The sequence below is a fragment of the Babylonia areolata genome, chromosome 14 (genome assembly GCF_041734735.1).
Source record: "Babylonia areolata isolate BAREFJ2019XMU chromosome 14, ASM4173473v1, whole genome shotgun sequence".
In the NCBI taxonomy this organism is placed as follows: domain Eukaryota; kingdom Metazoa; phylum Mollusca; class Gastropoda; order Neogastropoda; family Buccinidae; genus Babylonia; species Babylonia areolata.
Window position 1 is genome coordinate 5819396 of NC_134889.1, and position 12630 is coordinate 5832025.

Below are 12630 nucleotides of genomic sequence, written 5' to 3' on the forward strand. Positions count from 1 at the left end.
CTCTCGCTTCCTTGGCGGACGCGTTACCTCTAGGCCATCACTCCACTTAACGATTTCCAGAGTTTCTGTTCCACATCTGAAAATGTCTTCAGACCTGCTACAAGCTAACATAATTTTGTTCTTGTCGTGTTTTCTTCCCGCACGTTTCCACCGAGAACAATGAACATACTAATTATCCAAAGTATTGAATGGTTCATTTTTTATATCTGGAAATAGAAATGTGTCATCTGTATGCAATAAAAAGACAGTTTTACTTCATATTTCCATCGGGCGAAAATTGAACATTTATATAAAGAGCAGCTAAAACTCAACCAATACCCGCAAAGACTTAAAACAACTGAAACAGCATCTTAAAATAGTTAACAGTGAAAAAGACAAAGCACAAAATGTTTTTTTCTGCTCTTTGAAACACTGTAATCATAAGAGAAGAACGCTGCATACCGCGCACAGAAAATAACAAAGAAATATCCAATACAGAAACATAGCATTCTTTATGAATAAAATGTTTATCAAGTAGAAAAGATGAAACTAAGTAACAAGCATTTAGTCGTGAAATCGAGAAACTCATCTTGCGCTTCACATAGAAAGAGAGAGACAGAGACACAGACAGACAGAGATTACAGCATCACAGAACACACCAGAAAGCCAAGTAAAATTGTATTTCCAAGATTCCACACACACAAAAATGGGGGGAAAACCCCCAAGTATTTCTTAAATGCATTTTTTTTTTGTTAACCTTGTGCACAGCAGAAAACTACTGGCTAAAACACGACAGATACATGACTACATTAGATATAAAGAAAATAAGGACAGTCCATTACAATCATTTTAATCAATCGTTTGAGAAGGCTCACAGATTGGGACAGAAGAAGAGAGAGGGAGAGACAAAGGAAGAGAGACAGACAGACAGACAGATAGACAGGCAGGCAGGCAGGTAGGCAGACAGAGACAGAGACAGAGAGAGAGAGAGAGGGAGAGAGAGAGAGACTGACACTGACACTGACACATTCTGTATTAAGACTTAACGTTGTAGTAATTGTCATTCCAAGGTATTTACAACAATTTTGTCGCATTTAGTTCAGTGTTTCCATACCACCACCTTTCATCTAAAATATGGACAGTCCATTACAATCATTTCAATCAATAGTTTGAGAGGGCTCACAGACTGGGACAGAGGAAGAGAGAGAGAGGTGGGGGGGGGGGAGAGACAGGGAGAGACAGACAGACAGACAAACAGACAGGCAGGCAGGTAGGCAGACAGAGACAGACAGACAGAGACAGAAAGAGAGAGAGAGACACTGACACCGACACTGACACTGACACATTCTGTATGAAGACTTAACTTTGTAGTAAGTGTCATTCCAAGACATTTACAGCAATTTTGTCACATTTACTTTAGTGTTTTCATTCCACCACTTTTCATGTTCAGAATGACACCCATTTTAAAAACCATAACATTCGTATCATCTAAGTTAACAGTTAACTGTAAACTGTCAGCTTCCTCTTTCAGGATTGTCAGCTCAGTTTGTAAACCAACAATGATATCAGACAGAAGAATAACATCATCTGTAATCAAACATTAGGAAAATTCCATCAGCATCTGGAAGAGACAGACAGAGACAGAGAGATGGATGGATGGTTTGTCATTTATAGGCCACTGCCTTTCACGAGGCAGTGTCAGAAAATAAACCATTGAAAGAAAAACAAATATAAGATTTTCATCATAAACAGCACATCATACTTTGTTTAGTGACAGTGATACACAGCTATGTGATACATAATACACTTAACAAACCATACAAACCTGGCTAACTGTGCTCAGCTATGGGTTATATGTCACTCATAAGCAGGACATGTAAAGTCAGTTACTCTATGACATAAAAGTAGATCGTGGCATAAACAGATACACTGAATAACTTAAGTGAGAGAGAGAGAGAGAGAGGGAGAGGGAGACAGAGAGAGAGACAGACAGACAGAATCAGTGACAGACAGACAAACACACAGAAACACAGAGATACAGACAGAGACATATTGCAGTATTTCAGCAATGAACTGAACAGTGTTAGCTCCCAAAGGAAACAGCAGACAGTGCACGGGAAACCAAAACATGCTGAGCAGCCAGGAGGGACGTACCTTTCCCTGACTGGCACTGTACACAAGGATTGTACAGCAGACTGTCTCACACCACTGTGGAGAAAGAGATAAGTAAGAATAAAAAAAAAAAAAGCAAAACAGCGGCAAAAGTGCAACGCTGACGCAAAGTGGTTGCACAGCCTACTTTGAGCACACCACACAGGTTACCACTTTGTCGGAGACATAAGGTGGGCAGGGGAGACTACCACACTTAGTGACCACGTGATAAAGCAATGCACCGTCTTCGTTTCCATGTCCACCAGGGTGGTTTTCTCTGATCTCGTCCAGACATACATATTCCGTTCTTCCATTGCGACCATAATATTCAGACATTAAGTGTCCTCTGTACTGGGTGGTCCACCCAGCAGGACAGGTTCTGGTGGCAGGGATCATGAGGGTGGTGGATTGATGGGCGTGGCACACAGAGCACACGACGTTCTGGTCATGATGTCCTTTGACGTGTTCATATTCTGTACCGTACAGTTCGCTGTAATATACTGGCACAGTCATATTGTCCATCTGGGGCTCCATCACCAAACACAGGTAGTTGGAGGATCCCCCAGTGTGCTTATACCAGGTACCCCCAGCAACTCCTGAAACCAACACAGTATGAATCTGCATTGTTGATACTGCCCTGTTCTGTCGTGGTGAGGAGACAGTATTTTAGCCAGGTGAAGGGACGTGAAGTGGAACATTCATCGGTTTATAAGTTTCAGTTTCAGTTTCAGTAGCTCAAGGAGGCGTCACTGCGTTCGGACAAATCCATATACGCTACACCACATCTGCCAAGTAGATGCCTGACCAGCAGCGTAACCCAACGCACTTAGTCAGGCCTTGAGAAAAAAAATAAAAAATAAAAATAAAAAAGTAAATAAATATATCAATAAATAATAGATAAATACGTAAAAAAGAACTACTACTACTAACAATAATATTTGTAAGGCGCAAAAACTTAATGAAGTCAACCATAAGCATACAAAAATAAAACTGAAAATAAATAGATAAATAAATTAGTAAATAAATAAATAAATAAAATAAAATAGATAAATAAAATAAAAAAGACAACAATGATGATAAATAAGCAAATAAATGTAAAACATGCAGACACACATACACACACATATGCATAAGGGATGTGCACCAAACATGCAGTTTCACAGGGGTTTATAAACCCCTGCTGCCTCAAATTCCGGCTCCCACCCTCGTGTATGCTGACAATGATCACTGACTTCCTCCAATGGAACACCTAGGGGCCGTTCCCCGATTGTCTTCTATCCTGGTGATGACAGCTTGCACGTTCTCTCTGTGTCCCACTTCAGCTTAAACGTCTCCCCACCACTCGTGATATTATGTGTAAATAGTATCTTAGATCATAAACTAAACCATACAAGAAAAAGAAAGAAAGAAAGAAAATTGACATATTCATTCATGCACATTTCATTTATGTGCTGATGGAGAGAGAGAGAGAGAGAGAGAGAGAGAGAGAGAGAGAGAGAGAGACAGACAGACAGACAGACAGACGAGACAGACAGGCAGACGAGACAGACAGACAGACAACGTCAAACATAATCAGAACTCACCAGAATAAACAAGGTCTGTATTGTCAGGGCAGGTAGTCCGTCCCCATCTGATGAAGGTGGACCCTAGCATCACTGAAACAAGTGTACTTGATATCAGGGCAAAGCGTATTCTGCAATGGTTTTGATAACGGTCCGAGCTGAATAGTTTTCAGTTGTAAGAAGTTTCCTAAGTGCCAAGTTTGAAAGCATTCACAACAAGAACAACAAAGTAATTTTATTCCACAGACTTAGGACATTTCGTAACACTAAGCAAACTTAGCCATGCTAAATGGCCAATATGAATTAAGACTTTAAATGGTAATTAGAAAGCAGTCTATTCCATGGGCAAAAGTAATGAAATGCCTTCCAAGTTATTTTCTATTTTATGAGAACATATTCAAAACCCCACAAAAATACTTTCTTTTTTATTGTAGTTAAAAAAATAATATCAACGATTTCGTGAAAAAATATTGTAAAATATGTATTTTGGCACGTCTTGTAGAATGCCTAAATTCTGAACTCAACCCTACCCCCATCCACCTAGTTTGTTTTTCTGCGAAACCTGCTCACCATCCTCTTGGTTTGTCTGCAGCAACTTCTTGGTGCCGTTCAGTTCTGCTTGGAAGTCAGACATCTTCTCGTTGTTGCCGTTCAGTTCTGCTTGGAAGTCAGACATCTTCTGGTTGTTGCCGTTCAGTTCTGCTTGGAAGTCAGACATCTTCTGGTTGTTGCCGTTCAGTTCTGCTTGGAAGTCAGACATCTTCTGGTTGTTGCCGTTCAGTTCTGCTTGGAAGTCAGACATCTTCTGGTTGTTGCCGTTCAGTTCTGCTTGGAAGTCAGACATCTTCTGGTTGTTGCCGTTCAGTTCTGCTTGGAAGTCAGACATCTTCTGGTTGTTGCCGTTCAGTTCTGCTTGGAAGTCAGACATCTTCTGGTTGTTGCCGTTCAGTTCTGACTGAAAGACAAACAGCTGCTTCTTGGTGCTGTTCAGTTCTGCTTGGAAGACAGACAGCTGCTGTTTCAGGTCTTCCGTCATCACACTGTTCCTGTCAGATGAGAATTTATACATCACTGTATTTGACTGTGTTCTTTCCTTCCTTCATCATTGTTTCATGCACTTCATAGCAATCTGTCTATCACAGACATTAAAGAACATGTGTGGGTACACACATACACACACACACACACACACACACACACACATTGACACAAATACAAGAACAAAACACAGACCCATTGTACTTTTTTTTTTTTGCCTGATAGTTTACTTCGTCAATGAAGCCATAGCTGTATGGGAATGTTTGATCGACATTCATCGAGTGCGGATGCTTATTTCATTCAACTGATATTCCAGATAGAGAGTCACAGGTGTTCCTCTGTGAATGGTAACCCTGACGGGCTCCGTCGTACCAAGAAATCCTGTATGAAAGAAACGAAAAAAGTCACCAAGCTTGTTAAAAGTCTGGATGAAACATCAACAAGATATAGCATGGAAGACAGCACTGACCAGATCACACTGAGGCTCAGACACACCACCACAATCTCTGTGGATGTAACTGTCCGTGGATGCCAGGAACTGTTCAGCAGATCACTATCCCCGAAGGACATAATTGCTTGAAAAGCTTTCAAACAGAAAGTTGTCCTGGGCCTTTTTCCCAATTGTATAAAGGGTGTCTTTATGATAGTAACAAGAAAATATGCCTTACTTTAAAACTCACTCCAGACGAATAGTTTTCTCCCTTGCTTTCCCCTGCAGACGACCCGTTTGTTAGGGTTAGGAAAAAAAATCACAAAAAATTACAAAACACAAAGTAAACTGAATGAAACTCCCCGTACTTGACCCACTGACCCCTCTTCTCACGTGTGTGTACGCCCACCCCCCTCCCTCTCTTCACAGCCCTCAGAAGCTGAGTCACTGTCAGTCCCTTCTTGCTGGTAGCTTTCTTCACTGCAGATACTTTATTCAACGCCTTCATCATCCTTATTGATGTCGAAACCTTCAGTTTGAAGCATTTCAATCACTTCAGCAGCAGTAAAAAGCTGCTGTCGTAATCTAGTTTGTTCCCATCCCAAAATTTCCACTTGCATCGCCTGTGACGCCATTGTCGATACGTATGCAGATTAGCTTGTCAATACGGTTTCAGACTTCGCATTACTGAGAGGGAAAAACAAAACAAAACCCCCCCCCCAAAAAAAACAACAACAGCAACAAAAACAGTGACGTAGCATCACGAAGGCCCGATTGACTGAACCAGTGATGTTGGGGGGGGGGGAGGGGGGGGTTGGGGGGGGGGGGGTAAACTTGACCTCATTCATCTCTGATGGAGATCTGTAGGTCTGTTTTCAGGAAGACATGTGGTTACACTTCATTGTGTACCCCCACACCCCAACCTTCCCGCTAGCAATATGCACGCACACCGCGCGCGCAAGCACGCACACACACACATCCCTCTGCCCCCTCTTTCTCCCTCTTTCTTCATAGGCGATTTTTTGTTTTGTTTTGTTTTATGCTGTGTCTGGTGTTCGAGTTACATGGAATTTGTTTTGTTTCTTGTTTTTTGGTGTGTTTTCTCCCCATGTGTGATGAATTTCTTATTTATTATTATTTTTTATTTTATTTTATTTTATTTTTTTTACCCAGTGGGTGAGCGGGTCTGGTGTAACTCGAGCAACTTGAAACGTTTTTTCACGTGATTTTTTTTGTTTGTTTTGTTTTGTTTTGTTTGCTTGTTTGAACGGCAATTTACCTGGAAGTCGGATTGACTGAACTGTTTGATTATTGGGAAATGGATGGGGGGGGGGGGGGGGGGGGGGGGATGGGGTGTGTGTTTGAGTTCGACTTATTACTTGTCCACTACTGATAGTGCAATCCACATTTATCCTTCCTCTGGTTTCTGTGAAAGTTCTTTTCCTTCTTTATTTATTCATTTTTTCTCTTATGAAAGACATTGGATTGTACTCTCTGTGTGTGTGTGTGTGTGTGTGTGTGTGTGTGTGTGTGTGTGTGTGTGTGTGTGTGTGTCCATTTCATTCCATTCCATTCATTCTCCTGCCCGGGATGGGCGTAGAGGAGACATGAGGGACGATTCCGTAGTCAGACGACGCCATCCGGTTCTATCTTCTGCCTGTCGTATCAGCGTAGCGCTATCCATATTGGTCCATTCCTTGATGTTGTCCATCCAGCATTTGGCTTGCCTCCCTCTTCGCCTACCACCCTCTAGCGTTCCCTGCAGAACTGTCTTTTGCAGTGAATTGTGGTGTGTCACATGCCCGAACCATGACAGCTTCCTCCTTTTGACCACTGCTAAGAGTGGTTCCAGTGGACCCACTAGCATAGTTATTTGGCTCTTGACAAAGTCATTGGTCTTTCTGTCCTTCCATGAGATTCCTCCGCTAATATTAATCACAAGTGTGCGCGTGCACGCACGAACAGGCACACACGTACTCCCATTACCTCCCACGCCCCTCTTTATCCCATTTTCTTCACATGCTTTGTGTACATACTTGATTCCCCACCCCCATCCCACCCCCTCATGGCCAGTGGTTTGGTGGCGTCTGGATCCGAGTAGCGTGAAGCGTTTTTCATGTGCAGCATGAAAAATGGTCTCTCACGATTCTACATCATTGTGGCGTGAAATGCTACTTTTTTCTTTTTTTAATGTTTTTTTTGTGTGTCCTTTTTTTCCGTGTGTGTGTGTGTGTGTGTGTGTGTGTGTGTGTGTGTGTGTGTGTGTGTGTGTGTGTGTGTGTGTGTGTGTGTGACCATTTTCCACTCGACCTTCTCCCTCCACCGACCCGACCCCTTCCCACTCTCCTTCAGCAAGCAAGGAATCCTTGAGCACCAAGTGTTGTGTTTCACAAGAAAATTCATAAAAGAAAAAAAACTGCTTTCAAAATCATTCAGTATGATTTGTACATAATTTAACCTTTCTGTATGGCACTTTTTCTCGTGAAAATGTAATATAATATGTCTCGATTTCTGTTTGTATTTTTTGGTATTCTTCTTCTTTTTATTTACTTTTTTTTTTGTTTACTCTTTTCTTTATAAAATATAATTATTTCTTACATGTTTTTTTCAAAGAAGAAACGTGCTTTTGATGAGTTCACCTAAGTTCACGTATGCCTTAATTTGCAAACTAAGTCGTGTTTTATTTATTCATTTGTTTGGTCAGTTAATCATTTGTGTGCAGTTGAGCTCAACAACGTCTATTGAATGCAGCCGTGTCAGAGAGAGCGACTATTCAAGAAAAGGAGGATGAGTGGCCATGTGAATGTAAGAACTGAACGAAAGCGGGCAGGCTTTTTTTTTTTAATGGGTTAACACTTTATATGAGGTGGCTGAGGAACGCAAATGGCACGCAAGACACACATTTTCCTCCTAAATCTGAGCGTCAAATTTGAGCAGAATGGGGATATGAATGTATATTTTCATCCAACAATAAGAGATCTATGGGGGTAGCTATTTTACTTAACAACAACTTTGACTTGAAGACAGAGAAATGCATCAAAGATAGCCATGGAAATTACATAATTCTTGCTCCAGTTAATGTATATGGACCAAGTAGAGACGACCCATCCTTTTTTAAAGACATCAGCCAAAAACTTGAAGATCTGTTAGTAACAAATATCATAATAGCAGGAGACTGGAATCTTGTTATCAACCCGAATTCAGATTATCATAATTACAAACATATTAATAATTCTAAAGCAAGGGAAACAGTACTGGATATGATATCACAATTAGAATTAGTAGACATTTGGCGAGAATTTAATCCGGAAATTTTACGTTACACCTGGAGAAGAACAAATCCATTTCAGCAAAGTCGGTTAGATTTCTTCCTAGTTTCCGAAACACTTATCTCTGACGTAAAAAATGCGGACATTTGTTATGGATATCGTAGTGACCGTTCCCTCATAACATTAGAAATGATGTTTAAAGCAGAAAAGAAGCATAAACCTTTTTGGAAATTTAACTCTTCCTTGTTAAAAGATCAGATGTATGTAGAACTTATTCATGAAACTATTGAAAGAGTAAAGGAACAATATGCAGTATTGATATATTCCCGGGATAAAATCAACGATATTCTAAATAGCGATTTGCACTTCACAATATCAGACCAATTATTTTCAGACACCCTGTTAATGGAAATAAGAGCAAATACTGTAGCATATGCCATTAAAAAGAAAGGAGAACAAAGAATAAAAGAAGGTCTGGAACAAGATATACAGGCGATAGAAAAAATAGTGATAGAAGTGTAAAGGAAGCATACCAGTTAGAGGAAAAGAAGAAACAATTAGAAGAAATAGGAAAAATAAAAATGGATGGGATCATCATTAGGTCAAAGGCAAGATGGGCGTCACAGGGAGAAAAAACAACAACAAAATACTTCTGTTCACTAGAAAAAAGACACTTTGTGAGTAAACAAATGCTTAAACTACTTACAGACAATGGACAGGTCTTAACGAAAACAGAGGAAATGTCAGAAGAAACTAGGTCTTTTTACCAAGAACTATATAAAGAAAGAAATACACAAGAGGTACTTACGTCACAAATCTACCACATTTAAGTGAACAAGAAGCTGAGGTACTGGAGGGAATTATTACTAAAGAAGAGGCATCTATAGCATTAAAGAATATGAATAATGACAAAAGTCCAGGAACTGATATAATGACAGTCAATTTCTTTAAGTTTTTCTGGAAATAACTTGGGGATTTTGTAGTCCGTTCTATTATTAGTTCACAATGAGATGCAATGGAATCCAAAAAAGTTCAAAATATTGGGAATTTGGTTTAATAACGAAATATCAGACATAACAAAAACTGATATTGCAGATAAATTTGTTGATGTCATTAATCTATTCAAAACGTGGGCAAAAAGAATTTGTACGCCTTTGGTTAGAGTGGCAGTACTAAAATACTTAATACTTACAAAGTTAACTTACTTATGGATTTTATTGCCCAACCCGTCAGAAAACGAACTGAAAAGACTGCAAAAAATGTGCTATGAGTTTGTATGGGACAAAAAACAAAACAAAATCAAAAGACAGTATTCGGTGGAAAACATTGAGCAAGGAGGTATAGGAATACCGGATATAATAACTTTCGTTAGGTCCTTAAAATTGGCATGGGTAAGGAAATTATACACAGGAACCCAAACGTGGGGGCAAATACTACTTGAAAAATGTCCAGAAATAATTAACTTAAACTGTTACGGAGCCAAAAGATTTATCAAAAGTAAATGTAACCGCTTCTGGAAAGATGTATTCGTAGCATTTGATCAATTCAACAACCACGTAGAATTACAAAACTACAAAGAACTTGTATCAGAACCTATATAATGACAAATTAAAGTAGGTAACGTTGATTTTTGTTTCAATGACTGGGCAAAAAAGAATGTGTATCTAGTAAAAGATGTCTTAAGTGAAGACGGAGGCTTTCTGAGCCTTGAACAATTTTGTAAAAAATGGAACATAAGGGTTAACTACTTACACTATCAAAGTTGTACACAAGCAATAAAGCAATACATTAAAAAGGAAAGGATAGTAATAATTAACAACGAAAGTAACCAGAACACCAAAGCATTAGACATGATATGTAGAGTTACAAAAGGATCAAGAACATATAACATTTTGCTTGAAAAAATAGAAATATATGACATAAAACCGTTCGTTAATTGGTAGAGAAAACTGGATGTTGTAATAGATTGGAAAACTGCCTTAGAGTTAATTAAGAAAACGAAAGAAATCTAACTAAAATGGTTCCAAATCCGAATTTGCTTTAGAATTCTAGTCACAAATAGTATTCTTGGAAAAAAAATGGATTGACAGAAAGTGAAAAATGCAACTTTTGTAATAATGAAAAAGATACTATACATCATTATCTGTGGGAATGCAACTATATACAGTCTTACTTGTTAGAACTGGAAACATTATTGAAAGATAAGTGCCAAGTGTGTGAGAGATTATCCTTTAATATTGAACTTGTTTTGTTTGGAACTGACGACAAAACGAAAACAGACGAAGTACTCAACCTGATTATATTATGGGCTAATTTTTTTTATATACAAAAGCAGAATCAATAAAATCATACCAACAATGTCAGCATTCATGAAGGAAGTACAGTACAACTACCGCACTGAAAAATATGTGTCTAGAATGGAAATGCGCGATAACAAATTTGAACAGAAGTAGTAGGCGTGTTTGCGTCTGGCTGTTTGCTACTCTGTGTATGTAAGAGAGAAAGAGAATAACATAATGATGGGACAGATGGCTAGCTTAGAATATCCACAATAGTATGTAACAGGTTTTGAATTTTTGATAATACTGTTTTTGTTTGTTTTCTTCATGATTATGTTTGTATGAAACTGGATGATTCTCAGTGTTCCCTCGATGCCTCAGGAGATTATGATGCTATTTTGGTGGTATATTGACCGAGGGATTATACGTTAAAGACTGTATGTGTGTGTGTGTGTGTGTGTGTGTGTGTGTGTGTGTGTGTGTGTGTGTGTGTGTGTGTGTGTGTTCCTCACTGTGTGTGTGTTTGTTGGGATAGGGGATATGCAAAACAACAACAACCAAAAAACAACCAACCCCCCCCCCCCAAAAAAAAACCCCCCAACAAAAACCTTGCAGTTGGATGAATGATATCACTTCAGTGAAGTGAGGGTTAGCTTGTCATGTGGGGTACCAAGGTCAACGGCTGGCCAGTGAGTGTATAGTTACGGAACCTCACGAAGTAACTTTCCATTCGACCCTTGACACGTTCACAATGCCCGGTGTAGCTGCGATTTTTATGCTACCCCATGAGAAAAACGTAGAAAAAAATTATAAATTGTCGAAACCACCTATAGCGTTCCGTCGTCCGAGTGAGTTTTAACAGGAATTGTTCATAACGCTGATTGTCCAAGTGATGCATGTGAGCATGTGTCAGAGTGTGAAGGAGTAGTTGTCTTCAATTTTATATTTTTCAACTCTGAATCAGGTATAAGATGGGAAAATTTGTGTGTGTGCATGTGCATGCGCGTGTGTATATATGTGTGTGTGTGTGTGCATGTGTATGTGTGTGTGTGTGTGTGTGTGTGTGTGTGTGTGTGAGTGAGTGAGTACTTGCTTGCTTGTGTGCATATGTGTGGTGTAATACCAAAGTACTCACAGTTGTGTCCATTGCTTGATGCTGTCTCGCAGTTTCCCAAACTCTTCCTTCAGCTCTGTTATCTCTTTGTTCGTCACGGCCTCTCCTTCTGCCAGCTCGTCCTCTGTCTGACGTTGTCTTTTGTCCTGTCTCTCTTTCAGCCACTCTACGTCTTCATCCAGCTCTTCCTTCAGTCTCTCATCCCCTTCCTTTCGTTGTTCCTTCACATGTTCCAAACCCTCTTCAATCCGCTCCTTTAAGTGTGAATCTCCCTGTTTGAGCAGTTCTTTCAAGTCGCTGAACAGTTTCGTTACTCGTTCATCGTACAGGGCAGAGGGATCAGGAGACAGGGATCTGTCCTCTGGTGGTGAACTGACCGCTGACTCTGCTTCAATGCTGAGGAAGATGGCAAGCACAACACAGGACAGAGCAGTCCACTCCATAGCATAAGTTCTGCGTAAACAACCAATGGAAAAAGCCTACACGTTGTTGCTGTTATATTTCAGACTGTTGGGTCTCTCTCTGGTTTAGACCTTTTATAATGTGCACCGTTACCCTTGAGCCAAGAGAAATGATGACAGCCAGCCAATGACAGCCTTCGTACCAACCATATCAACGGAAGCTAGCTGTGCATCAAAACATCGCTAGGAATATTAAGTGCTCCCCTATCAACCTCATTCTTTGACAGGAATTCGCACATTACTTTTATCATATTGCGCAGTAAAAATTTCACAACAAAACTCTTATTCTGTATCATATCTTTAGCGTTTCGGGTCTGAAAGTGAAATATCATATTCACTTTAATCTT

At 39.8% G+C, this 12630-nt stretch overlaps 1 protein-coding gene across 7 annotated transcripts in view; it reads right to left on the bottom strand.

Moving 5' to 3' along the window:
* LOC143289765 (uncharacterized) overlaps positions 1-12325 on the bottom strand; it is a 34563-nt gene extending 22238 nt beyond the window's left edge. For 3 of the 7 annotated variants that reach the window (XM_076598872.1, XM_076598870.1, XM_076598869.1), the window contains exons 1-3: positions 11844-12325; positions 4263-4738; positions 3714-3785 (exon numbers count right to left, since the gene is read on the bottom strand). In XM_076598872.1, coding sequence (XP_076454987.1) covers positions 3714-3785; positions 4263-4738; positions 11844-12265 — 970 coding nt within the window. In that variant the 5' untranslated portion in view covers positions 12266-12325. Of the gene's footprint in view, positions 1-644; positions 2727-2793; positions 2967-3713; positions 3786-4262; positions 4739-11843 lie in introns of those variants that run through there. The other 4 variants (XM_076598868.1, XM_076598873.1, XM_076598867.1 and 1 more) reach the window with 4 other exon arrangements.
* Positions 12326-12630: the final 305 nt, after the last annotated feature.